This window comes from Dama dama, chromosome 15 (assembly GCF_033118175.1).
Source record: "Dama dama isolate Ldn47 chromosome 15, ASM3311817v1, whole genome shotgun sequence".
NCBI lineage: Eukaryota > Metazoa > Chordata > Mammalia > Artiodactyla > Cervidae > Dama > Dama dama.
In genome coordinates, this window is record NC_083695.1 from 11420848 (window position 1) to 11448132 (window position 27285).

Here is a 27285-nt window from a genome sequence, read left to right on the forward strand (position 1 = left end):
GCTTTCACTGCAGAGGGCATGAGTTCCATCCCAGGTCAGGAAACTAAGATGCCTGCATGCCTCAGCCAACAGATGAGGAAAAAAAAATCCTAACAGCGTCCTGCATTTGGATTGCGTACAGCATTTGAATGCTGCCTTTATGGTTTCTACAAAGGAGTGCATACATGTTATCTATGTAGACATTATCTATACATTATACATATGCATACATATGTATCTATGTGATACATACTATCTATGTGCATACATATTATCAATCTTTTCTTGATATATTAAAGTGTAAGATTGGAACCAGCTACAATTTTTACTTATTTCAGCTTATAAACTAAAAAAACCTCGCAGACTAATTTGACAGAAGCTGTTCATTTGGGGCTTCTGCATTTGGGCCCTGTGCTTTAGTATTAGTTGAATGCAAATCATCATGTACTTTCAAAATAAAGTATCCAAACTTCCCCCCCACCCCATTTTTTTTTTTTTTAACAAAATCATACACTTCATTACTTGTTTACCTCCAGGGAAATGCTTACAAACACCACAGACATTTGACATCACTCTATTCCAAGTGAGCAGAAATATTTATTGTAACAGAATACTAAAGTAATTCACGCATAAGTGTGTTATTCCATTTATTTTATTGCAGCAACTTCTGATTCTTCAGTATAAAGAGAAATCAAAAGGGAAGATCTCTACAATCTTGTGTTAAGAAGTATACCAGGAACTGGTGACCTAAACCATATGTACAGAATATAAACATATTTATATTTGTATGTACAGTTAATGGTTATCTAGTCATTATAAATAGTAGGTTTAACTTAAGAGTCTACAAAAATAATGATTTTCGGATGGGTACATGCAAACCAGTACACATAAACTTATCTATAAAACACATGTCTATGCCTTTTTTTTTGCTTTAAATATAAATGTCACTATTTAACTATCAGCTAAACGATTTAAATGCAAATCCCAAAGTTCCCAATGAAAAGTATAAAATCTGTTTCTATCCACAATGGCACCCTGCTTCAAGTATTCTCCTCCTGTTAGTAAAGTTGGGATAATTTTGTCACATATGAATTACAGGTACAGATGTCATTTTCTCATAGTTTAGACAGTCTTCTGGAATAAAAGCTTCTTTTGTTCCAGTTTACAAAAAGTACTGCTTTTACATCCTCATCGAAATGAACAAGCGAAGCTCCCTCCCACCGGCCTGAGCCTGCGCCCTGGCACGGTCCAGCAAAGCCCTAGTCTAGTGGTCTGCAGCGCCATCGGCCAAGGCGGGTGACTGGGGGGACACAAAGGGCTCGTTCTGCTTCTGGTCCTCCTTCACCCCCGCCGCCTGGTCCGTGATGGAGGAGAAGGACAGCTGGTCGTGTTCTATGATGTGCACTTGATCCTCTTCCTTGTCCTTCTTCACGTAGAACATTTTTCTGAACTTCTTCAGTTCGTGGAGCTCACAGAAGGTTTCCAGAACCACCAACATGGCGATAAGACCAAGGAGCAGGTAACCTGTGTGAGGGAAAGGACAGCGACTCAGTGGGATCCCGTCACGACACAACCTTTCTGCTGATGATCAAACCCATTGCCTCCTCTGATTTCTGGGCATGTTTTGAATTCCATGGCTCAAAAAGGGATGATCCAGAGGAAAATGAAGAGGGACTTAACCTTCTAGACCTAAAGAGACATATCTCCAAAGAAGACATACAGGCACATGAAAAGGTGTGTCACACTGCTGATTATTAGAGAAATGCAAATTTAAACTACGGTGAGGTACCACCTCACACCAGTCAGAATCACCATCATTAAAACGTTTACAGGTAACAAATGCTAGAGAGCGTGAGGGGAAAAGGCAACCCTCCTACATTGTTTGAAAGAATGTAAATTGGTACAGCTGGAAAACAGTTCCTCAAATAACTGAAAACAGAGCTCCCATATAACCCTGCAATCCCACTCTTGGGCTTCTATCTAGAGAAAACTATAATTTGAAAAGTAGTATGCACTCCAGTGTTCACAGTAGCACTGTTCACAATAGCCAAGACATGGAGACAACCTAAACGGTCATTAGCAGATGAATGGATAAAGATGTGGCACATACGTACAAAGGGATACCACTCAGCTATTAAAAAGAATGAGACTGTCATTTGTGGCAACACAGATGGACCTAGAGATTATCACACAAACTACAGTAAATCAGAACAAGAAAGACAAATACCACATGTCACTTATACATGGAATCTAAAATAGGACACACATGAATTTATCTATAAAACAAACAGACCCACAGAGAGAACAGACATCTTGCCAAGGGGGAGGGGCTGGGGGAGGGATGGACTGGGAGTTTGGGATCAGCAGATGCAGACTAGTATATACAAGGTATACACACCAAGATGGACAAACAACACGGTCCTATCGTACAGCACAGGGAGCTATATTCAAGATCCTGGATAAACCACAATGGAAATGAATGTGTGTGTGTGTGCATACACACGTCTCTGCAACCTCCATGGACTGCAGCCTACCAGGAGCCTCATTCCATGGAAGTTCTCCAGGAAAGAGTACTGGAGTGGGTTGCCATTTCCTTCTCCAGGGGATCTTCCCGACCCAGGGATCAAAGCCAGGTCTCGCACACTGCAGGCAGACGCTTTACTGTCTGAGCCACCAGGGAAGCCCGACAGCACAGGGAACTATATTCAATATCCTGTGATAAACCACAATAGAAATGAAGGTGTGTGTGTGTGTACACACGTATATATATGTAGGTGGCTCTAGTGGTAAAGAACCCACCTGCCAATGCAGGAGACATAAGTTCAATCCCTGGGGGAGGGAAAGGCAACCCACTCCAGTATTCTTGCCTGGGAAATCCCATGCACAGAGGAGTCTAGCGGGCTACAATCGATAGGGTCACAAAGAATCTGACACGACTGAAGTGACTTAGCACACACATACATGCATGCACGTATGTAAAAGATCACTTTGCTGTGGTTTTTTTTAGGCTTTCTACATAGGGGATGTACTGGGTGGAGCAAATAAATGTTCCAAAGCTATGTTAGTTTGTGGATAGGCTAGAATTCCACAGCTTTTGTCTGAAATCCCATGGATATTTTTGTCAGCACTGAAGAGTTTGACTAAATAATGAATAAAGGAAAAGGAGATTTGCGAATTAGTTCAGCTAACAATGTCATTGCTATTTCTAAAATATGCTATATTATTATTAAAGCCTAAGAAAACTGTCACTTTGCATCCATAAATGACTTCCTTGTTCCTATTTTGCTACCAATTCTGGCTTCCCTAGTTCATTTATTTTCTGAAAATCTTCCTTAAACATTTCACCACTGGGACATGAAACTGGGACTTCTGTTACCCTTAGAGTTTTCATTTTTACTTTTTTGTTCCTTTCTCTGATGGATTTTTTTTCCTGAAAACTGATTTTAAATATGTTGGAACCAACTTAAAATTACTGTTTTCCCAGACTTCCCTGGTGGTCCAGTGGTTAAGAATCCGCCTTCCAATGCAGATGGACCTAACCTGGGTCTAGAGATACAGAGACCCTTTCACTCTGATAATGCCTCTTCTATAGAATGATGAGTCTGCAGGGCCAGTGGGGCTTGCCCTCTGGGAACCCATGCCAACCCCCACCCCAGATTATGTTCCATGTATTCAAAACTTGGAAGTTCTCTGCCCAATGTCCCCACCCCATAGAGGTGATGGTACCTGCAAGGGTCTCTATCCTGGGTCCACCGTCCCGAAAGGCATTGCATCACTGGTGTGCACACCTACATGCACCCAGGCCCAGGGGCAAGTCTTTGTAAGAGGATGTTGATGGAACATGACTGTAATACCGAGACAATGTGTCCACACACCCATGTAAGGACCTTGTAGGGCAGAATGGAACAAAAGGTGGGAAGACAAAGGTGCAGGGTGGGGCCAGTTTTTCCTGCCCATCATCCTCTAGCCCAGGACACTGAGCATCCTCGGGACCCGCCTGGTCTTCAGATCACTGTGAAGGTATATGTGGTGACGCAGAATGAGAAAATGTGTTTTAGGTAAGTCTGCTGTGCTGTACGTGCATGCTCAGTCATGTCTGACTCTTTGTGACCCCATGGACTGCAGTCCACTAGGCTCCTCTGTCCATGGAAATCTCCAGGTAAAAATACTGGACTGGGTTGCCATTCACTTTTCCAGGGGATCTTCTCGACCCAGGAATCAAACCCAGGTCTCATGCACTACAGGCAGACTGTTTATCATCTGAGCCATCAAGAAAGCCTCAAGTCATAAAAAAAACTAAATTCAAATAAGGAGGTAACATTTTACTCTAATGCAAGACAAGAAAGACTTGCATTAGGTAGTTCTGATGACACCGTAAACTCGTAATGCCATTTGGAAAGCACCAGGTCAGCACGATCCGTGAGTCATCAAAGGGCATGTTCACTTTGGGTCAGCCAGTCCACTTCTTGGAAAGATAATAAAGTAGGAAAACATGTTAAACACACAAAAGGATTTACTGCAGTATAACTTATAATGCCTCCTAATATTGAGATTGGCATTTTGACAATAGAAGTAGGACTAGATGATAGTATGCACGTGTGCATGCTAAGTTGCTTCAGTTGTATCCGACTGTGTGTGACCCCACGGACTGCAGCCTGCCAGGGTCCTCTGTCCATGGAATTCTCCAGGCAGAATACTGGACTGATGCCCTCCTCTAGGGTATCTTCCTGACCCAGGGATCGAATCCACGTCTCTAACATTTCCTACACTGGCAGGCAGATTCTTTACCACTAGCACCACCTAGGAAGCCCTAGATGATGGTATAGTCACCTGGTAAAATAATATGTGGATATTAAAGATAAATATGGTAACTAGAGGAAATTCGAAATCACCCTGGCAACCATTCAGTAAATGTTTGTTGAACTTGCATGGTAGCCAGGCGCTGTTGAAAGCACTGGGCACTTGAGTGAAGGCTGTGTCCTGGGTAAGCACGGTTTAACGGAAATGCTAAAAATGCACGTAGTTCAACTACACATTTTGTTGTCATTAAGACCACAGGACCAGGCCAGGACAGAACATCTGACTGCCTGAGTATGTACTCTGATTTCCTAGAAGACATGGCATGAGCTGAGTCTTGAAAAATACTTAGGAAGACAGAAATGGAAACTGTATGTACAGTATGATGCAATTTTATGCATTGTGAAAAGACAGGAAAGGGACACACAAAAATAAATATTTTCCTATGAATGGATTTCTAAGTTTTCCGTGGTATTATATTGAATTTTAAAAAACTGCTTAAAAGTTTTATGTCACTGGACATCTGAATTTTAATGCCTATTTTCCATGTATAAAATTCTTTTTTTTTTTTTTCATTTTCACCAAGAACTTCATTGAACAGTGTATTCACTGTTTTGTTCCTACACATATAAAAATTCTGAAAGCAGCAAATGTATTCTAACTTCAAAAAAAAACCAGATGGACAAATGAGCTAAGCAACTGCTTTACGATTTTCCTGGTTAATGAAAAAATGTGATGGATTGTTGACAGGCTATCTTAGCTCCGGTGTCCTTGAGCTTAAAATATTTAATAAAAGTAGAGCAACTTTGTCAAAATTTTAAAAGTTCAGTAGCAACTTATTCTGTGTGGTGCATTCTTATCTGTGTGCTTAGGTGCGGTCCTATACTGTCATTTAAAATGACTATTACATTACTAGTAAACTGATCAGTACTTTTCTGTGCCTGGGAAAAATAACTTTCAATAATAACAAGACTTTTTCATACAGAATTTTGAAGGGAATCATGATGAAATGAAAGTTATGGGAAGGTGGCAAAATGGAAAATTCATCCATGGAAAGCAGTCAGGGCTCTGACGAGTGACTCTCATTGAGTGGGCGAGGCGGAGCGTGGAACCACAGAGCCTTGGGACAGAGTCTGTGAACTCTGATACTCACACGTGATCCCGATCTTGTAGAGCTCTCTGAATTTTTGATTGTAGCCCTCCCCGGGAACATAATCTCCGAGGCCAATGGTGCTCAGGGAGATGAAACAAAAGTAAAAGGATTCCAGGAAGTTCCAGTCATGCTCCAGGACAGAGAACACCGCGGCCGGGATGAAGAAGAAGCAGGACACAGTGACCACACCGAGGAGGACCGCGTGGACGATGGCCACAGCCTGCTTGGAGAAGCCCCAGCGGACGTGGAAGTAGAGGACTGGCCTGCGGGTGACGTGGATGGTGACACGCTGGACCACTGCTGTCAGGAACAGGAGGGTGAAAGGTATGCCGATGACCGAGTAGATGATGCAGAAGGCCTTGCCCCCATCGGACAGGGGCACGGTGTGGCCGTAACCTGCAAGAAGAGGTAGAAAACACCTTCGTAAATAACACACCTGGGACTTCTCTGGCAGTCCAGTGGTTAAGACATCAAGCTTCCACTGCAGGGGGCAAGGGTTCGATCCCTGGTTGGGGAACTAAGACCTCTCATGCTCCATGGCATGGCCAAAAACAGAAAAACAAAACAAAACGCAAGCCGGCTGTTCACTCCTCTGCCCCTCACACCCAAGAGAAAAGCCAGGTAAAATTCAGATTGGTGCTTCAAAGGCTCTGTCCTGTTGGGACTTCCCTGGTAGTCCGGGGGTAAAGAATGCACGTTCCAATGCAGGGGACCAATCCCTGGATCACTAACTTAAGGTCCCACACACCACAACTAGAGAAGTCTGTGTATGCAATGAACATCCAGCATAGCTGAAAACAACAGGCAAGCATAAAGGTTCTATCCTGTCACTGCAGTACAATTCAACAAGGGGCACCACACAGTTGATCTGGATCAAATCTTCCCAGCTCCTCCTGACGCATCAAGCCTTGTTTTGAGTTCACTGCCAGACTGAAGTAGAAGCTCTGTGTGTGAAGGAGCTAACTCCCCACTGTCTTAGGCCATCAGGGAAAATTCATTACAGGGGTACCTGCTTTGCCAGGAGGATGTTCCCCTCCCCAGCCTGCTCCCCTCCCACTCCGCCAGCCCCACCCCCCACCCCAGAAGCCTCATTAGGATCCAAAGCCAGTACACGCTTGCTTCCAAAACAGCAGGCAGAGGAGGGGACAGTGGGAAGACAGGGGAGACTCAGTGAGAATGTAGACATGGAAAAAGACAAAGACAGGACTTCCCTGCTGGTCCAGTGGTTAAGAATGCACCTGCCAATGCAGAGGACACAACTTTGATCCCTGGTCAAAGATGCCATATGCCGTGGAACAGCTAAACCTGTGGGCCACAACTACTGAGCCCATGCTCTAGAGCCCAAGAGCCCAACTCCTGAGCCCCGTGCTGCAAGCACTACAGGCTACGCACCCTATGGCCCGTGCTCACAGCGAGAGAGGGCACCACAATGGGAAGCCCTGTGCTGCAACAAGAGGGTAGCCCCACTCACTGGGGCTAGGGAAAGCCCGTGTGCAACAAGACCCAGCACAGCCATAAAGAAACAAACAGTACTTTTAAAAAAGAAAGAGGAAGAGGAAGATAAGTGAACATCAACGGATGCTGTGTCACAGGGCTGAGCACTTCTTCCCTAATATTTTGCTCAATTATCTGGTTAAATGGCACATTTAGAAACTGTACTATGTCTCCCCCTTGTCATTTCCGTAGGTTCCAAGATGCCAAAGATGCCCCCAAAACCCACAAATTAGGGCCAGTGGTCACAACATATGTCTCTTTTCTTTTCTTTCTTTCTTTTTTATTTATTTATTTATTTATTTTTTCAGTGGGTTTTATCATACATTGACATGAATCAGCAATAGATTTACATGCATTCCCCATCCCGATCCCCCCTCCCACCTCCCTCTCCACCCGATTCCTCTGGGTCTTCCCAGTGCACCAGGCCTGAGCACTTGTCTCATGCATCCCACCTGGGCTGGTGACCTGTTTCACCATAGATAATATACATGCTGTTCTTTCGCAACATCCCACCCTCACCTTCTCCCAGAGTTCAAAAGTCTGTTCTGTACTTCTGTGTCTCTTTTTCTGTTTTGCATAAAGGGTTGTCGTTACCATCTTTCTAAATTCCATATATATGTGTTAGTATGCTGTAATGTTCTTTATCTTTCTGGCTTACTTCACTCTGTATAATGTAGAACACTTTCTAACACCATACACAAAAATAAACTCAAAATGGATTAAAGATCTAAATGTAAGACCAGAAACTATAAAACTCCTAGAGGAGAACATAGGTAAAACACTCTCCGACATAAACCACAGCAAGATCCTCTATGACCCACCTCCCAGAATATTGGAAATAAAAGCAAAAATAAACAAATGGGACCTAATGAAACTTAAAAGCTTTTGCACAACAAAGGAAACTATAAGTAAGGTGAAAAGACAGCCCTCAGACTGGGAGAAAATAATAGCAAATGAAGAAACAGACAAAGGATTAATCTCAAAAATATACAAGCAACTCTTGAAACTCAATTCCAGAAAAATAAATGACCCAATCAAAAAATGGGCCAAAGAACTAAACAGACATTTCTCCAAAGAAGACATACAGATGGCTAACAAACACATGAAAAGATGCTCAACATCACTCATTATCAGAGAAATGCAAATCAAAACCACAATGAGGTACCATTACACGCCAGTCAGGATGGCTGCTATCCAAAAGTCTACAAGCAATAAATGCTGGAGAGGGTGTGGAGAAAAGGGAACCCTCTTACACTGTTGGTGGGAATGCAAACTAGTACAGCCGCTATGGAGAACAGTGTGGAGATTTCTTATTTTCTACTAGAACTGAGTCATTCCCAAATCAAGCCAGTCCAGAGACGCGTCATCTGATAAATGCTAGCAAGAGAGAAGCCAGTGAACTGTTTTTAAAATCTCACAAGCCCTTCATCCTGAAAGGACTAACATGTCTGAACAAGTCAGTTCATGAAAGGACAACTAAATGCATTTTCTTTTTTGTGAAATCGGCTTCTGGGAAAACAAAACAAAACAAAACCTCACTCATGGGGTTATAAGTGAAAAGTGGTTTTCAAATCTGATTTCTAAAATATGTCCCGCTTAGAAAGAACTCAGAAAAACCTTCAGCTTCAGACCTCCTGGTTGTCTGCTTTCTACCAATTTCCAGGTGAGGCCCTGGTCTACGTGGCCTCTAAGAGATTGCTCTGGTTATTCCCATGCACAACCTCAGCACAATAGTCAGGGTGGTTAATTCCAGAAGGTTATGGATGAATAGGGAGTCTGAGGAATCTACTGAAATTATATCATATATAATTTGCTTGTATCCACCTCAGATATGCAGATGATACCACCCTTATGGCAGAAAGCGAAGAGGAATTAAACAGTCTCTTGAAGAGAGTGAAAGAAAGAGTGAAAAAGCTGGCTTAAAACTCAACATTCAAAAAACTACGATCATGGAATCCAGTCCCATCACTTCACAGCAAATAGATGGGGAAACAGTGGAAACAGTGACAGACTTTATTTTCTTGGGCTCCAAAATAACTGCAGATGGTGACTGCAGCCATGACATTAAAAGATGCTTGCTCCTTGCAAGAAAAGCTATGACAAACTTAGACAGCATTTTAAAAAGCAAAAACATTACTTTGCTGACAAAGGTCTGTATAGTCAAAACTATGGTTTTTCCAGTAGTCATGTATGGATGTGAGAGTTGGACCATAAAGAGCTGAATGCTGAAGAATTGATGCTTTGGAACTGTGGTGTTGGAGAAGACTCTTCAAAGTCCCTTGGACTGCAAGGAGATCCAACCAGTCCATCCTAAAGGAACTCAATCCTGAATATGCATTGGAAGGACTGATGATGAAGCTGCAGCTCCAATACTTTGGTCACCTGATGCAAAGAACTGATTCATTGGAAAAGACTCTGATGCTGGGAAAGATTGAAGGTAGGAGAAGGGGACAACAGAGGAGGAGATGGTTAGACGGCATCACCAACTTGATGGATATGAGTTTGAGCAAGCTCTGGGAGTTGGTGATGGACAAGGAAGCCTAGTGTGCTTCAGTCCCTGGGATCGCAGAGTCAGACATGACTGAGTAACTGAACTGAACATCTCCACACATGTGCATTTTTCTGTAAAGAGATGCCCAAGTTCAGGCGCTCAGAAGGATTGAGAACCTCTGCATTAGTTCCTGAATCCATCTGGTCCTCGAACACGCAGCTGCTCCTGGAATGCTTCAGTTGATTCTAGGCACGGTTAAAGAGGGAGATGAGACAGTAAGGGTTTCCAGAGAGTAGTACGGAGGATGGAGAAAGCTTGCTGAATAATATTCATACAAAAGAAAGAAGCATGAGAAATGTGAAAGCTTTACTTTTGAGGAAAAAAGTGAGACAGAGGAATTAAGAGTTTGTGAGTAAAGCAGTTCACATCACAGAAGATTGGGGCCGATTACAGCCAGGCCAGGTGTTAATGAGGAAAGTTATTTTAATGGTCAGAGATCTGGAAACAGAATATGATAATGAAATTGTGGTTAACATAACAAAGGCAACTGGACAGTGATTCACAAATTTGGTAGTGAATCTCTGACTAAAAGTACCAGGAGACAACAGGAATCAAGTACAGACTGTGAAGGATGGATTACTTTGGTAGGATTTTTGCAGAGAAAACATAAGATTGGCTAAATCTGTTAGACTAGCAAAAAGTCTTGAAGCCCGTGATTTTATTACGGTTTGGTAGCATTGCTATGAATTATCTTCACCAAAAGTGTAACATTCCCATATCACAGAGCCCACCTCTTCTGTATATCATTTGTTTCAATAAACTACATGATTTCAGTAATAGTAGGGGAAAAAAAAAATTTCCAGCTTTAAAATACTTTAGGCTATCATTTTTGTTCCTAAATGACAACAGAATTAGAATCTTATTTATCAGAATCTTACTAAATTTACTAAAATGTCATCTCCAAGCAATTGAGATCATCATTCCAAGACTTTAGGATGGCACTCTTTGGTAATGCCTTTTCTTGGTCAGTAGTATCCCACTAAGAGATTAAAAATCACCGAAGTGTAGATGCTTCTTGAAAGCCAGTTTCTCCTTCTGTTTGCACAAATAATTTTTGTTGGGACCTCCCTGGTGGTCCAGTAGCTAAGACTCCACACTTGAGAGTGTGGACGACCCGGGTTCAATCCCTGGTCAGGGAACCAGATCCCACATGCCCCAACTAAAGATCCCTCATGCTGCAACTAAGACCCAGCATGTCCCAATGAATAAATATTTTAAAATAAATAATATATAAATAATTTCTGTTAATGTACAGTACAATGTAAAATTTACATCTCATCTGCAGTCTCTACACTTCAACGCTCTACTTAGCACAAAAATTTTTTTGCGATAGACCGTTGAATGTACCAGATGGAAAACTTCAGTCCCAGTGAATTGTAATGAAGTGGTGAATAATTTACTCAAGTTAGGTCAGTTGACTCCCCAGATAAATCATAAAGCAATGCTCATATTTTAAAATCTTGGAACCATATTAAATTTTTTTACAAATTAGGAAGTAATTAGCAAAATGTCAATACCTTACATATTTGGTTTTCCTTAAATTTTTCATAAATTTTGGGGCCCAAAAGATTGAGCATGGCTAAGTCTACTTAAAAAAGAACTTAAAAAACAGGGTCACCTCTATATGGGAAAAGAATCTAAAACAGAGTGGATATATGTATATGCATAATTGATTCACTTTGCTATATAGCAGAAACTAACATAGTACAATAAATCAACTATACTCCAATAAATTTTTTTTAAATTAAAAAAAAATACAGGGTTCTCGGATGAAATTCCAATGTCTGGGTTTCCTATTATGATTCTATACCTGTAGGGGAGGGTAGGAGGTAGGGGGTCAAATTGATGACAGTTTCCCAAGTGACAGTTTCCCAGATTGTCTGTCACTTAATTAAATTAATTAATTGATTTTTATTTATTTATTTTAATTGGAGGCAAATTACTTTACAATATTATGGTGGTTTTTGCCAGGCATTGACATGAATCAGCCATGGGTGTACATGTGTCCCCATCCTGATCCCCCCTCCCAGCTCCCTCCCCATCCCATCCCTCAGGGTCATCCCAGTGCACCAGCCCCGAGCACTTGTCTCATGCATTGAACTTGGACTGCCGATCTGTTTCACATATGATAATACACATGTTTCAATGCTATTCTCTCAAATCATGCCACCCTCGCCTTCTCCCACAGAGTCTAAAAGTCTGTTCTTTACATCTGTGTCTCTTTTGCTATCTCCCATATAGGGTCATCATTACCATCTTTCTAAACTCCATATATATGCGTTAATATACTGTATTGTGTTTTTCTTTCTGACTTACTTCACTCTGTATAATAGGCTCCAGTTTCATCCACCTCATTAGAACTAATTCAAATGTATTCTTTTTAATGGCTGAGTAATATTCCATGGTGTATATGTACCACAGCTTCCTTATCCATTCGTCTGCTGATGGGCATCTAGGTTGCTTCCATGCCCTGGCTATTATAAACAGTGCTGCGATGAACATTGGGGTACACGTGTCTTTCAATTCTGGTTTCCTTGGTGTGTATGCCCAGCAGTGGAATTGCTGGGTCATATGGCAGTTCTATTTCCAGTTTTTTAAGGAATCTCCACACTGTTCTCCATAGTGGCTGTACTAGTTTGCATTCCCACCAACAGTGTAAGAGGGTTCCCTTTTCTCCACACCCTCTCCAGCATTTATTGTTTGTAGACTTTTTGATAGCAGCATTCTTACCGGCGTGAGATGGTACCTCATTGTGGTTTTGATTTGCATTTTTCTGATAATGAGTGATGTTGAGCATCTTTTCATGTATTTGTTAATCATCTGTATGTGTTCTTTGGAGACATGTCTGTTTAGTTCTTTGGCCCATTTTTTTATTGGGTTGCTTATTTTTCTGGAATTGAGCTGCAGGAGTTGCTTGTATATTTTTGAGATTAATTCTTTTGTCAGTTGCTTCATTTGCTATTATTTTCTCCCATTCTGAAGGCTGTCTTTTCACCTTGCTTATAGTTTCCTTCATTGTGCAAAAGTTTTTAGGTTTAATTAGGTCCCATTTGTTTATTTTTGCATTTATTTCCATTACTCTGGGAGGTAGGTCATAGAGGATCCTGCTATGATTTACATCAGAGAGTGTTTTGCCTATGTTTTCCTCTAGGAGTTTTATAGTTTCTGGTCTTATGTTAGATCTTTAATTCATTTTGAGTTTATTTTTGTTTACGGTATTAGAAAGTATTCTAGTTTCATTCTTTTACAAGTGGTTGACCAGTTTTCCCAGCACCACTTGTTAAAGAGATTTTCTTTTCTCCACTGTATATTCTTGCCTCCTTTGTCAAAGATAAGGTGTCCATAGGTGTGTGGATTTATCTCTGGGCTTTCTATTGGCTTCTGTCACTTTAACTAGAATAGCCCTTACAGGAGGCTAGCTAACATGCCATCTGGGGCCCCACGGTGCTGGAGAGAGGGCCTTCTGGTCGTTTCAGTATTTACATCCTCCTGAATCAGGGCCCTCTGTGGGCTCCTATTCTGTTCACTAGAGCAAGTCACAGATGTGCAATTTCTTCACGTGTATCTGATGCTTTTGAGAGAAGTGATGCTTACCATTACCCTGCCCATATAAAAAATAGTCTTAGGACTTTCCTCTGGATCCAGTAGTTAGGACTCCAAGTTCTCACTGCCCAGGGCCAGGGTTCAACTCCCACAAGCCATGTGGCATGACCAAAACAAAAAATACTGTCATTTAGTCACATTATTTACTATAATATGATACAACATATTCATTTCCCACTAAGTTAGCCTGACAAAATGCTTTAAAAAAAATAAAACTACACAAGAAGAATCTCCACCTCTGAAGTCAACCCCAGCAGAGAGGCTGAAATAGGTCTCAATGTTTCCTAAAAAGACTTTCATTTGCAGTCCTGGACGTCAGCTTATTCACATCTCTTTCCCACTAGACTGTGAGCTGCCTGAGCTCACTGTGTTTTTTCCTAGTGATTCTGTGGGCCTGAACATGAGATGAGACTCTAGAAGGAGGGGGACAGACAAAGGACTGTGTGACCCACACACAAAGATGGCAGGGGAGCGTAGAGCCAGGGGTGACTCTAGAGTCAAGAGGCAGGTCAGCACATAAACCGTCAAGGCCTGGAGAATATAAGTACAAGCCACATGAGCCCCAGATTCTTGAATTCAACTTAGAAGCCACATGGGTGAACCATTATGATAAATGGTCATCAATGAAGAATAGGACATGAAAACATGAAATCATAATAAACAAGTGGTGACCTTGGAAAGTACTGTTTTTGTGGCACTAATTATCAGTGATACAAACACAGAATAAGGTCCAATAGAACTCCTATATTCCTGCTTAATTGCTAAAACTTTTTTTTTTTTTTCTTCCTGGCCTGTGGGATCTTAGTTCCCCAACCAGGATCAGACCCACATCCACTGTATCAGAGGGTGGATTCTTAACCCCTGGACCGCCAGTTAGTCCCTTAACTGTTAGATGTGGGTAACTCCATCCGGCATTCTTTCTGCAAATAAACACACAGTGGCAGAGGCACTGGTCAAATGAGACAGGCTGTCCACTGGCTTAGAGGATTAGTTCAGTTCCTAAGAGGTTAGTATAGATGTCAGCCAAACATTTCAATCAAAATTGTACAATGTAAAAAGTACACTGGGAAACTTTAAAGAATACCAATGAAGCCAAGGTCTTTTCAACCACCCACTGTCTCTTCAGCTCTAGGTCTCCAGAGGATTATTCTTATGAGTTTGTAGCCAACAGTTTCTGAAATTTTTCTAAGCATTTAGCTTCATAGACATAGACTTCCAGGAAACCAGTCTGAGCTGGTTTCTGTCCTAAACAGTATATTGCATGTATGGTTGTTCTGTTGTCTTCTTTCTAATGACTCTGCTTCAACAAGCAGTTTTTCCACTGTTTACTACCCGCTTATTGACCATTTGTTCTGAACTGTCCAATCAAAAATGTTCAATTTTCCAATTTAAATTTTTTATTGAGCCACCTGGCCAATTTAGGGATTCCTATTATGAATGCTTTCTTTTCTAAGCATTAACAACTTTCAGTCAATCCTAAAGGAAATCAACTCTGAACATTCACTGGAAGGACTGATGCTTGAAGCTTGTACTTTGGCCACCTGATGTGAGGAGCTGACTCATTGGAAAAGTCCCTGATGCTGGGAAAAATTGAGGGTAGGAGGAGAAAGGGGTGACAAAGGATGAGATGGTTGGATGGCATCACCAATTCAATGGACATGAGTTTGAGCAAACTCTGGGAGATAGTGAAGGACAGGGAAGCCTGGTGTGCTGCAGTCCATGAGGTTGCAAAGAGTTGGACACAAATGAGACAAACTAACACAAAAACACAGTAAATCAACTACGTGTTGATGAAACTTTAAAACATATAAAAAGTAAAAGCATGTGCTTATTCATTTTACCCTTACACTAGTAATATGAATTCTATCTAAGTGATCCCAACTGTTTCTTTTCCCTCATACTGCTTATTTTAATTTTTAAATTTCTTGAATGGTCTTTTTAGCTCTAAAGTTCATATTACAATGATCTTTTCCATTTCCCCTTTTTTGTATTTTCAGATTTGTTCCTCAATCTATTTTTAAGACACAGATCCTTGTAATGTCTTCTGCCACATGCCTCTGCACATCCTCACCAGCCAAGATCACCTTAGGAAGCCCTGCTTCATGAAAATGAATTTTGCAGAGGAATAAATATGCTGCAGACACTTTTGCAAACTGTTCCTCCTCCTTTCCACTATGCTCGATGAGTTGGTGGATACCTGGCTGTAGCCTAGCTTCTGCTCCACCTGGTGCTCAGCTTGAGCCTTACTTGGTCAAGATGCTAGCAGGTCTGCATGCACTGGTCAGCCATCATTCAGGAAACTTGAGGAAGATGCTAAATACATGCTATAGTAGTGCTGCCCAGGAAACAGTGGTCAAGAGCAATTTTTTTCGCTAACCATCATAGTTCTACCTGTTTCCTGTGAAAAAGAATCAGGTCATGATCTCTCTATACCTTTCCTAACACCAGCTTGCTCAAGTGGCCATCCACTGAACACTGTCATTTCATACCCTTGTTAGGTTGCCAGAGGCAGAAGAAGGTGGCACATGGCCCATTATCCGATATGAGATCACCACCAGACTAGTCTGGGTTTTTAGTACAGCTTTCCCAGAATTCCAAGCAGCCCCCTGTACTGTGGGTTCTGATTGGAGGGAGCAGAGAAGGCAGGGGGAGCAGGCTCAGGACTGGCTAGTTAACATACTTTCAGGGGCTCAGCTGTCCGGCGTCCAGCTCTTATGCAATCCCCTGGCACCAGGGCAGAGGGACAGGGTCCCAGGGCAACAGCCTGATAAAGCAGGTGTTGGAGTGTGGGCTCTGGATTGGCTGGTCGGAATCTGAAAGTACCCTGGCAGGTGGGCCTTCTACCACCCAGGAATTGGCTAAGCCTGAGAGGGACAGTTTCTGCAGGGTCAGCAAGGCCCCAAGATAGCAGAGCAGCACAATCAAAGGACACTTTTACAGAAGGAGAGCAAAACCAGAGCTTTGCTCTAGGAAAGCATGCCCATCGGGCTGACTTACAAGCAGTACTAAGTTTGAGTTTATTTTAGCAACCAACCCTGGAAGAATCTAGCACAGGAGACACAGGAATGAGGAGATGAGCTTGGGAATCTGGAGAAAGAGTCAAGAATACAAGACAGTTACAGAATCTTTAAAATACCCTCATTTTTGTTTCTTGTTAACGCTCATCTCCCCTGCAGTCCTGGGAAGAGAGTTCCAAAGAGGAAATGAATGCAAAGCATTTGGGACGTTCTGACCCAGGCATTTGCTTTACAAGCATCATCTTTCACCTTTATATCAGATCTTTGAGATAAGCACGTAAGTTTCTATTTTACCTAGGGCTTCCAGGGTGGCTCAGATGGTATAGAATCTGCCTGCAATGCAGGAGACCCAGGTCAGGAAGATCCCTCGGTCAGGAAGATCTCCTGGAGAATTCCATGGACAGAGGGGCCTAGAGGGTTATAGTCCATGGGGTCCCAAAGAGTCAGATATGACTGAGTGACTAACACTTTTTTAATAGAAAAAGAGACTCTGAGATTAAATTATTTACCAAAGTCCTAACAGCAAGTGCAAAAGGGAGGCAGGATTTGAATTATGTGTTTACTAATCTTCATTTATTTCAATGATTCACTTATTTATTTTTGGCTGCACTGCGTCTTTGTTGCTGCATGAGGGCCTTCTCTAGTTGCGGCAAGCAGGGGCTCCACTCTAGCTGTGTGCTCAGGCTTCTCATTGTGGAGGCTTCTTTTTTGAGGCACACCGGCTCTGGGGGGCTGGGTTTCAGTAGCTGCGGCACATGAGCTTAGTTGCCCCTTGGCGTGTGGAATCTTCCTACGCCAGGGAATGAACGTGTGTCCCCTGAGTGGAAGGTGGAGTCTTAGCCACTAGACCACAAGGGAAGTCCCTAGTTAGTCTTTTTTATTGCCATTAGTTTCCTCTCTTGCTCATTTTGACCATGTCTTAGAAATTTGTGACAATGAGATAATAAGATGAAGAAAAACCAAAGAAAGCATCAGAACAACAGTCTAGTTCTTCCAAAAGTTCCAATATTTTAAAGGAGGGTTTCTGATCTATTCACCAAAGCATTGATTTTTCCACCTGCCCCTTCCTTCAAGTGTGCCTTTGGGTTTGACATAATTATCCTGCGGCCATCACTTCCCTGAGGTTTAAAATTCTTAGACTATAAAGGCTTCCCAGTCATGCACCTTTAGAACAGGGTTTGAAAATCTGTGCTGTAGGCATTTCCCCCGGGCATGGATGCTGTGCAGACATCCACATTTCAATTTCTTTTCCCCTGGAAACAGTGGGTACCTTGCCCTGTGGAAGGCAGGCTCAAAAGGTAATGGAAAAAGTGCTGGATGACAAGGAGAGAACACACCATTTACCTGGCTCTGAATTTCCAACCCCTAGCCCTGCAGGTAATTAGCACTGTCTTACCTGATCCCAAGCTTAACTCCAGACTGGCTCAGACAGTAAAGAATATGCCTGCAATCGGGAGACCTGGGTTTGATGCCTGGGTCGGGAAGATCCCCTGGAGAAGGAAACGGTTACCTACTCCAGTATTCTTGCCTTGAGAATTCCATGGACAGAGGAGCCTGGCAGGCCCCAGTCTATGGGATTGAGTCACTTTCACTTTGACTCCAGACTACCAGTGGTTCTAAGCTGTTGTATGGTGTAAAGGCGTGGGAGCTGTGGGCACCAGTTGGGCTAAACCACTCCGCCCTTTGAAAAAAAGTGTGAAAGTGTTCATCGCTAAGTCATGTCCAATTGCTTGTGACCCCATGGACTGTAGCTCACTAGACTCCTCTGTCCATGGAATTCTCCAGGCAAGAATACTGGAGTGGGTAACCATTCTCTTCTTCAGGGATCCCCAGGGATCAAACCAGGGTCTCCTGCATTGCAGGCAGATTCTTTATCATCTGAGCCACCACTGAAGAACTAAAAAGTGTCAGTCACTCAGTTGTATCTGACTAAGTAGTGATGTCCTAAGGTTTCCTGGAAGGAAAACACAGGTGTCCACTTCCCCTTAATAGGGAAATCTCTGTACCTTTTAAAGGCAGAGGTTCCTGGAACAAACTTAGTTTTCTCTCCCATCAGCCTTTAAAGACTTAGAGGCTCTTGCACATTGAGAACACAGTGGGGAAGGTGCAAACAGAAATGTCCTTTACAGTATCACACATGTAAACTAAAGGCCGTGGTTTTTCCAGTGGTCATGTATGGATGTGAGAGTTGGATCATAAAAAAAGCTGAGCGCCAAAGAATTGATGCTTTGGAACTGTGGTGTTGGTGAAGACTCTTGAAAGTCCCTTGGACAGCAAGGAGATCAAACCAGTCAATCCTAAAGGAAATCAGTCCTGAATATTCATTGGAAGGACTGATGCTGAAACTTAAACTCCAATACTTTGACCACCTGATGCAAAGAACTGACTCACTGGAAAAGACCCTGATGCTGGGAAAGATTGAAGGCAGGAGGAGAAGGGGATGACAGAATGAGATGGTTGGATGGCATGATGGACTCAATGGACAGGAGTTGGAGTAAACTCCAGGAGTTGGTAATGGTCAGGGAAGTCTGGTGTGCTGCAGTCCATGCAGTCGCAGAGAGTCGGACTTGACTGAGAGACTGAACGGAACTGAAACTAAAGGCGGGGCTTAGAGGAATGGGCCAAGGAATATGATGTCCTAAAGTCGAATCCTGGCTTTACTTTAAAAAAAAAAAAAAGAATATTGGAGTTTCTTATTAATTTTATTTGTACCAATGTTTTGCACCTTATGCAGAATCCAATCATAAAAGAAACTGGACAAACACACCATTTAATAGTTGGACTTCCCAGGTGGCTCAGATCACAAAGAATCCACACACAATGCAGGAGATACAGGTTAATCCCTGGGTCAGGAAGATCCCCTGGAGAAGGAAATGGCAACCCACTTCAGTATTCTTGCCTGGGGAAATCCTGTGGACAGAGGAGCCTGGCAGGCTAGTCCACAGGGTCGCAAGGAGTCAAACGTGTCATATTTGAGCCGGGTAAATTATATTATTTTAATATAGTTAAATTTCCTGAGACTTTCTTTGAGTCACAATAAAAATATCTTTTTTACACTGTGAAATTCTTGCTGGCTTTGCTTCTTAATAGTTGTGTGGCCCTGCAAAACTGTACGCCTTCATTTCCTCATTTGTCAAATATGAATAAGACTTCCTACCTCCAGGAGGTGTTGTGAGGGTTACTTCAAAGCACAGTTGCCAGTATTTAAGAAGCAGAGAGAGTAAACTCTCCTATGAATGTTGAAGGAATTAGCTGAATTCTCTTATCAATGTGTACACTCTCCCAGACTGGCCACCAGGCATCCTAGTTAGAAGATGTGTATTCTCTCTTCTGTCTTCAGCACACATTTTAATTTTCCCTCTGTCCTTCAAGAAATCTTCCACACTGGTGGTTAAAGCAGTTCCAGGTAACAACCAAAGACCTAACGAGAGCACTCAGGGAACAAACTGATACACAGGAACTTTGTGGCCTCTCTGTAGTTGGGGAGAACACTGATTACCCCAACACCAACAGAAAAATCCAAAGGGCCCCTCTCAATTTCTCGCTCCCTTCATTGTTAAGAGACCCAATAAGGTGGCCATTCACCACAGTCGCATTCTTATGGGTAGATCCTATCGGATTTCCATGATTAAAATTACGTGATTCACAACAGCCAGGCCATGGAAGCAACCTAAATGTCTATCAGCAGAGGGATGGATAAAGAGGGATGGTACATATACATAATGGAATCCTACTCAGCCATTAAAAGGAATGCAATTGGGTCATTTGTAGAGTCGTGGGTGGACCTGGAAACTGTCCTACAGAGTAAAGTAAGTCAGAAAAGCAGATATCGTGTATTAATGTATATGTATGGAATCTAGAAAACAGTATTGTTGCTTAGTCACCAAGTCGTGTCCAACTCTTTTGCAACCCCATGGACTATAGCCCACCAGGCTCCTCTGTCCATGGAATTTTCCAGGCAAGAATACTGAAGTGGATTGCCATTTCCTTCTCCAGGGGATCTTCCTGACCCACTTCTCCAGCATTATGGGCAGATTCTTTACCGTCTGAACCACCAGGGAAACCCAAAATATGGTATAGATGATCTTATTTGCAAAGCAAAAATACAGACACAGACATAGAAGACAAACATATGGATACTAAGGGAGAAAGAGGGGGGTGCGATGAATTGGGAAATTGGGATTGATATATATACACACACACACTAAAGATACCACATATAAAACAGGTCACTAATGAGAACCTACTGTATAGCATGATGAACTCTCACCTCTCTGTAGTGACCTAAACGGGAAGGAAATCCAAAGAAGAGGGGATGTGTGTACAGCTGATTCATTTTGCTGTACAGTAGAACCTAACGCAACAGTGTAAAGCATCTAATATATCCCAATAAAAATTAATTTAAAAAAAGGTTGGTGAGAACTGTGGGTCCCATAAAATTTCTCTACTGGGTGGTATATTATAATGAAAAGAGGCGCAAAATAGTCACACAACCTGTTACAAGCTTAGGGAAGTTTAAGTTCTCTTTCCTGCAGGTACTGCAACAAGCAGTAAGATTGAAAGGTTGCATGGAGGTAGATGCCACACTCTTTAGAAGCCAGATATCAACCACCTTCTGTTCCAATCAGGTGGACAGAATCCTCAGGATCCCTTGTGAAGTGGCAGAGCATTGAACAGGGCAGAATCCTTGAGCTAGAATGCCTTAGTGAAGGATATCCATTTGCTAGATTCACAAAGATGTTTATACCTCTTCATGCAAGAGCAGAAAAATATCTCGTCAAGCTTCATAACTAGAATGAAAAGCCACCTATTTTATCCCTGAAAATGCATCTAGTCTCCCTTATGCTGATTCATGGACTGTAGTCTGGTAGCTCTTGCTGCTACCTCTTCAGGAGAATGAATTCCAAGCTAGGGTCTTTCAAATGCTAACTTCCCCTGGAGTTGCTTGTTCAGTTGCTAAGTGGTGTCTGACTCTGTGACCCCATGGACTGAAGCATGACAGTTTCCTCTGTCCTTTACTATCTCCTAGAGTCTCCCCAAATTTATTCATGTCCATTGAGTTGGTGATGCCATCCAACCACCTCATCCTCTGATGTCCCCTTCTCCTTCAATCTTTCCCAGCATCATGGTCTTTTCCAATGAGTCAGCTCTTAGCATCAGGTGGCCAAAATACTGGCGCTTCAGCTTCAAAATCAGTCCTTCCAGTGAATACTCAGGGTTGATTTTCTCCAGGATAGACTGATTTGATCTCCTTGCAGTCCAAGAGACTCTTCAGGAGTCTTCTCCAACACCACAATTCGAAAGCATCAATTCTTTGGTGCTCAGCCAAAGAATTCTTTATGGTCTGACTCAAATCTGCACATGACTACTGGAAAAACCATCGTTTTGACTACATGGACCTTTGTCGGCAAAGTGATGTCTTCACTTTTTAATATGCTGTCTAGGTTTGTCAAAGTTTTCTTTCATCCCTAATCAGGGAACTTTATATGGTAACTCCCTGCCATTTGACTACAGATTAATTTATAGGAACACTACCACGCCATGATGTGGGAATACAAAACACCTATTTACTCCTCTTAGGGTCTGACAACATGACTGACTTTTCCTTCTAGGAAATCTCGCTTCTCTCAGCTCTGCGTCAAGGCCCAGTGGGTGTGGGATATGCTTCAGGAACTCTTCCACAGGGCGAAGCTCATCTTGCTGCTTTGGTTGCAGAATAAAGCCACGTGTGATCGCTAAGAACAGGTGCCTCGGTTACTGGAAGCCATAGAGATTGGAGCCACATCACCACAGCATTGCTTGGCCAAACTTTACTAACACAATATGCCTGGGAAAACTCAAAAGCAGGCGAAGGAGGCATGTGGGATGGAGGAGACAAGAATGGGAAGAGTCAGTGTGCTGACAGCTGGCTTGTGGGCACATGGAGGATGTATTATGCAACTCTAATTCCGTCAATAGTTGAAAATAACCTGGAACGACACACATAAAAGTTAGGGCTTTGACGTGTGGGTGTGAGAACTATTTTCCAGCTACACAACATCAAGAAGGACATTCTAGATCTTTCTTTACTCCTTGAAATCCTGCTTTGGTGCAGGGCAGTGCAGGAAGTTAGTACATGAACCAGAAGATCAATTATGACACCAAGGTGTGGCACTCACAAACATTAAGATACAGTCAAATGTAATTTTTCAACTGTTAACAGATCTGTAACAATTTCTTGGGCTTCCCAGGTGGCACAGTGGTAAAGAATCTGCCTGCAATGCAGGAGATGAAGGTTTGATCACCGGGTCGGGAAGGTCCCCTGGAGAAGGAAATGGCAACCCAGTCTTCTTTCCCGGAGAATCCCATAGACAAAGGAACCTGGTGGGTTACACTCCATAGCTTTGCAAAGAGACGCTACTCAGCAACTAAACAACAATTCCTTAATATCCTTAATAGCCTCAGATAAAGGGGTTAACACCTCCAATATTTCTTTGAGAGCACAGAATCCCAGGCTGTAGGCAACTCAAATGTGCAGGGGCTGAAAGGATGAGGAGGAGGGTTCAATTCTAGGGCTTCCCTAGGTGAGCTTCCAGGGGTCCATGTACATCCGCTGTCTGCTCCTGGATGTAGGGACACAGTTCTCAGGTCCATCTGCCAGGTGGGGGTGGGGGTGGCTCACAGCCCAGGGAGCACCTCCTGGTCCTGCCAACCTGTCACTAATAAGCAGTGTTCCGGAAAATGCTATTTCCTTGAGGCTGGAGGAAGCGCAATCCACTCCAACACACACGCTGGGCCTGACTTCATCATCCTGTGAGACTACCAGGGTGCGGGGAGGAGGCAGAACAGATTCTTGGGGTGCTGAGTGCCAGAAGGAAACAAGAGGAGTTGAAGCCGGAAACCAAAGGCATGGCAGTCCTCCCAACTCAGCATCACGGGGAATGGGACCCCTGAGGGCAGAGCAGGGGAGAGGAGGGGTGAGGGCATGGGGAGTGGGGGGCATATGAAGGGTCAACCTCTCCCACCACCACAGCGGCTTGGAGGCCCTCCCCCCAGGGAACCCTCAGGTGTGTACCTGCCTGTCTTTGGGGCAGCTGTGATGGCCTTTAAGGTGATTTTAGCTCTAAGTTTCAACTAATGTTTGCTGAGCTCCGACTGTGTTCCAGGCAGTGAGGTTTGACAATTCCATTTACATTCAGGTATGCATTCATTCAGCTCGAACCATCTCACTCAAAAGAAATCACTCAAAGCTCACCAATCCCCCAGCCCCAAAAGAGGCTCCCTCTGTAGCTCAGGCAGGTGGAAAAGAAAAAGATATAAATAAATGGAAACAGATGACATAACCATTTATAAAGACGGCATCTTCATAAGGGGATTCAGGTACCACATTCCCAAAGATGAAATATTTGGCTCAACAGACTCACTTTGAATAGAATTTTCTAGCTCACAGATAATATGCTGGGTTTTAGGAGGGGAAAGCAGAAGGAACAAGCCTATCAGAGGCTCCCTCACTCCCTCCAGGTTTAGTGGGAAGATCTATGGGCCCAATCTAAGATCTCCTGGGACTTCCCTGGTGGTCCAGTGGCTAAGACTCCACACTCCCAATGCAGGGGGCCTGGGTTCAATCCCTGGTCAGGAAACTAGATCTCACATGCTGCAACTGAGGCCCAGTGCAGCCAAATAAACATTAAAGCAAACAAAGATACAAAAAAATGCACTTCTTTCCACTGGTTCAATATGTTGTTCAGTTGCCAAGTCATATCTGACTCTTCGTGATGTCACGGACTGTAGCACTCCAGGCCTCCCTGTCTCTCATCATCTCCTGGAGTCTGCACAAGTTCATGTCCATTGAATCGGTGATACCATCCAACAACCTCATCCTCTGTCAGCCTCTTCTCCTTCTGTCTTCAATCTGTCCCAGCATCATGGTCTTTTCCAATGAGTTAGCTCTTCACTTCAGGGAACCAAAGTATTGGAACTTCAGCGTCAACATCAGTCCTTCCAATGAACACCCAGGACTGATCTCCTTTAGGATGGACTGGTTGGATCTCCTTGCAGTCCAAGGGACTCTCAAGTCTTCTCCAGCACCACAGCATCAATTCTTTCTAGTAGTCATGTATGGATGTGAGATTTGGACCATAAAGAAGGCAGAGTGCCAAAGAATTGATACTTTTGAAGTGTGGTTCAACATGAGCTCCATCCAAACCATTGTGTTCAAATGAGTCTGTCTCCTTTAGGTCGCCAGTGGCTTTCATTTTGTGAAAATCCCCAAGTAGCTTCATTCTCATGTTTCTCAACCTCTAACTGCCATTGGATCAAGCTGACAGCCCCTTCCCGCACCCCTCGACTAACCCCTCTTGAAACAGTCTTCCCTTGGCTTCTCCCTTCCATTCAGTGTCTCCCAGCTCACAGACCCTCCTCAGGGTCCTTCTCCGGTCCTTCTCTGTGGTGAACCTGCCTGACTTGAGACCTCCAGGACTTACCCTCAATTATACTCACTACCAACCCCAAACTATGGCCACCCAAGAGCCATAAGCCAAGTCTCCTTATGACCCATCAGCAGCATCTCATCTTTGAGGCAGTTCTGTCTTGGATGAGCTCATCCAGACACAAGGCTATAAGTTCCATCTTTATACCTATGGCTCTTCGACCTAGCTGCATATTAGCCTCACCTGGGGAACTCTTATATACCTTAGAGACTTCATTTCAATTGGTCTCAGATGGAGTGCAGATGCTGGTATATGTTTTTTACTATTGTAATGATTCCCAAGTTTACTTGTCCTCCCCTCTATTGTGGCCACTTTCCAGGTGGTGCTAGTGGTAAAGAACCCATCTGCTAATGCAGGAGACATAAGAGACACGGGTTCAAGCCCTGGGTTGGGAAGATCCCTGGAGGAGGGCATGGCAACCCACTCCAGTTATTCTTGCTTGGAGAATCCCTATGGACAGAGAAGCCTTGCAGGCTACAGTCCATGGGGTTGCAAAGAGTCAGACACAACTGAAGCGACTTAGCCCATCTATTCTGAGCTTTTAAATTCATGCCTAACATCCTATTTGAAGTCCCATCTTTAGAGATGTGACACAGGTATCTCAATATATCCAAAACGATGTCTCCATTATGTCATACTCAGAACCATCTCTGCCCCCACCATCACCTCTCACTCTGAAACACTCAGCCCAGATTGGCCCCTCCCCTAGTCTGCATGCATGCCAAGTTTCTCTAGTTGTGTCCAACTCTTTGTGACCCTGTGAACTGTAGCCCGCCAGGCTCCTCTGTCCATGGGATTGGATTCTCCAGGGAAGAATACTGGAGTGGGCTGCCATGTCCCCTCCAGGGGCTCTTCCCAGCCCAGGGACCAAACCTGTGTCTCTTACATCTCTTGCATTTGCAGGTGGGTTCTTTACCACTAGCGCCACCTGGGAGGCCCTCCCCTAGTCTAGCCTTCCTTGTTTCAGGTAACAGTACTGACATCTGGTTCTTCAGGCCAAACACCATGGAGGTCTTTTTAAAAACTTCTTTTTTTCTGTGTTCCCAACCTCTAATCTATCAGCAAATCTGATTGGTTCTACTTCCAAAACAGGTTCTACATCAGAGTACTCTCATCAGCCTCCCTGCTGCTGATCCACGCCAGTGGTTGTTCTCCTGGCGCCCTTTACCCACCTCCCACTCCTCCCCACACTTCCACTCCTCCAGCCCCTGATGTATGCCAAGGCTGTGAGACACTTGTGTTACTTTCCCATAGCTGCCTTCACAAGTTCCCACCAACGTGGTGGCTTAAAACAGCAGAAAAGTATTTTTTTAAGAGTTCTGGGAGCCAGGAGTCTGAAACCAAGATGCTGCCAGGGTGGTACAGCCTCCAAAGGCTCCAGGGAAGGCTCCCTCTTGCTCTCCCAGATTCTGGTGGCTCTGGGCCTCCAGGAAGGTAGCCTCCCGGAGGTTTATGGCCTCATCGCTCCAATGTCTGCCGACAGCTCCATCGGGCCTTCCCTTGGCATCATCTCCTCATCCTCTCTTCTATCGCATTATCAGGACACCTGTCATGGCAGTTAGGGCGCATCCAGGTGATCTCACCGTGAGATGTGTAACTCAGTGACATCTGCAAGGACTCTTCCCAAATAAGGTGACACGATCCAGGCTTTTGACATAGACTTGGGGACCACCATCCATCCCACTTCAGGACTATAAGGCTGTCTTTTTTAAAGTATTGATTATGTATTTGGCTGTGCTGGGTCTTAGTTGTGGCACACAGGACCTTTTTGTTTCTACACGTGCAATCTAGTTCCCTGACCAGGGCCCAAACCTGGGCTCCCTGCATTGGGAGGGCAGTGCCTTGGCCACTGGACCACGAGGGAAGTCCCAAGGTCATCTTTCTATAATGAAAATCAAATCCATTTTCCTCAGATTAAAATCCTCCAGCGACTTTTCAGGGCAAATATTGGAAATATAGCACAATCTTAAATTCACAGCCATGATATATAGGGCTGCATGGGCTTCCCTGGTGGTTCAGATGGTAGAGTCCACCTGCAGTGCAGGAGACCTGGGTTAGATCTTTCGGTTGTGAAGATCCCCTGGAGAAAGAAATGGCAACCCATCCCAGTATTCTTGCCTGGAGAATTTCATGGACAGAGGAGCCTGGCTCGCTATATAGTCCATGGGGTCGCAAAGAGACATGACTGAGCGGCTAACACTTTCACTTTCCTAGGACTGTAAG

General features: G+C 43.6%; 1 protein-coding gene across 1 annotated transcript in view; it reads right to left on the reverse strand.

Moving 5' to 3' along the window:
• Nucleotides 1–615: 615 nt before the first annotated feature.
• The window catches only part of KCNK1 (potassium two pore domain channel subfamily K member 1), a 69175-nt gene continuing 42505 nt past the window's right edge, over nt 616–27285 (reverse strand). Inside the window, exons 2-3 of the mRNA XM_061161467.1 lie at nt 5930–6325; nt 616–1503 (exon numbers count right to left, since the gene is read on the reverse strand). Coding sequence (XP_061017450.1) covers nt 1244–1503; nt 5930–6325 — 656 coding nt within the window. The 3' untranslated portion in view covers nt 616–1243. The remainder of the gene's footprint in view (nt 1504–5929; nt 6326–27285) is intronic.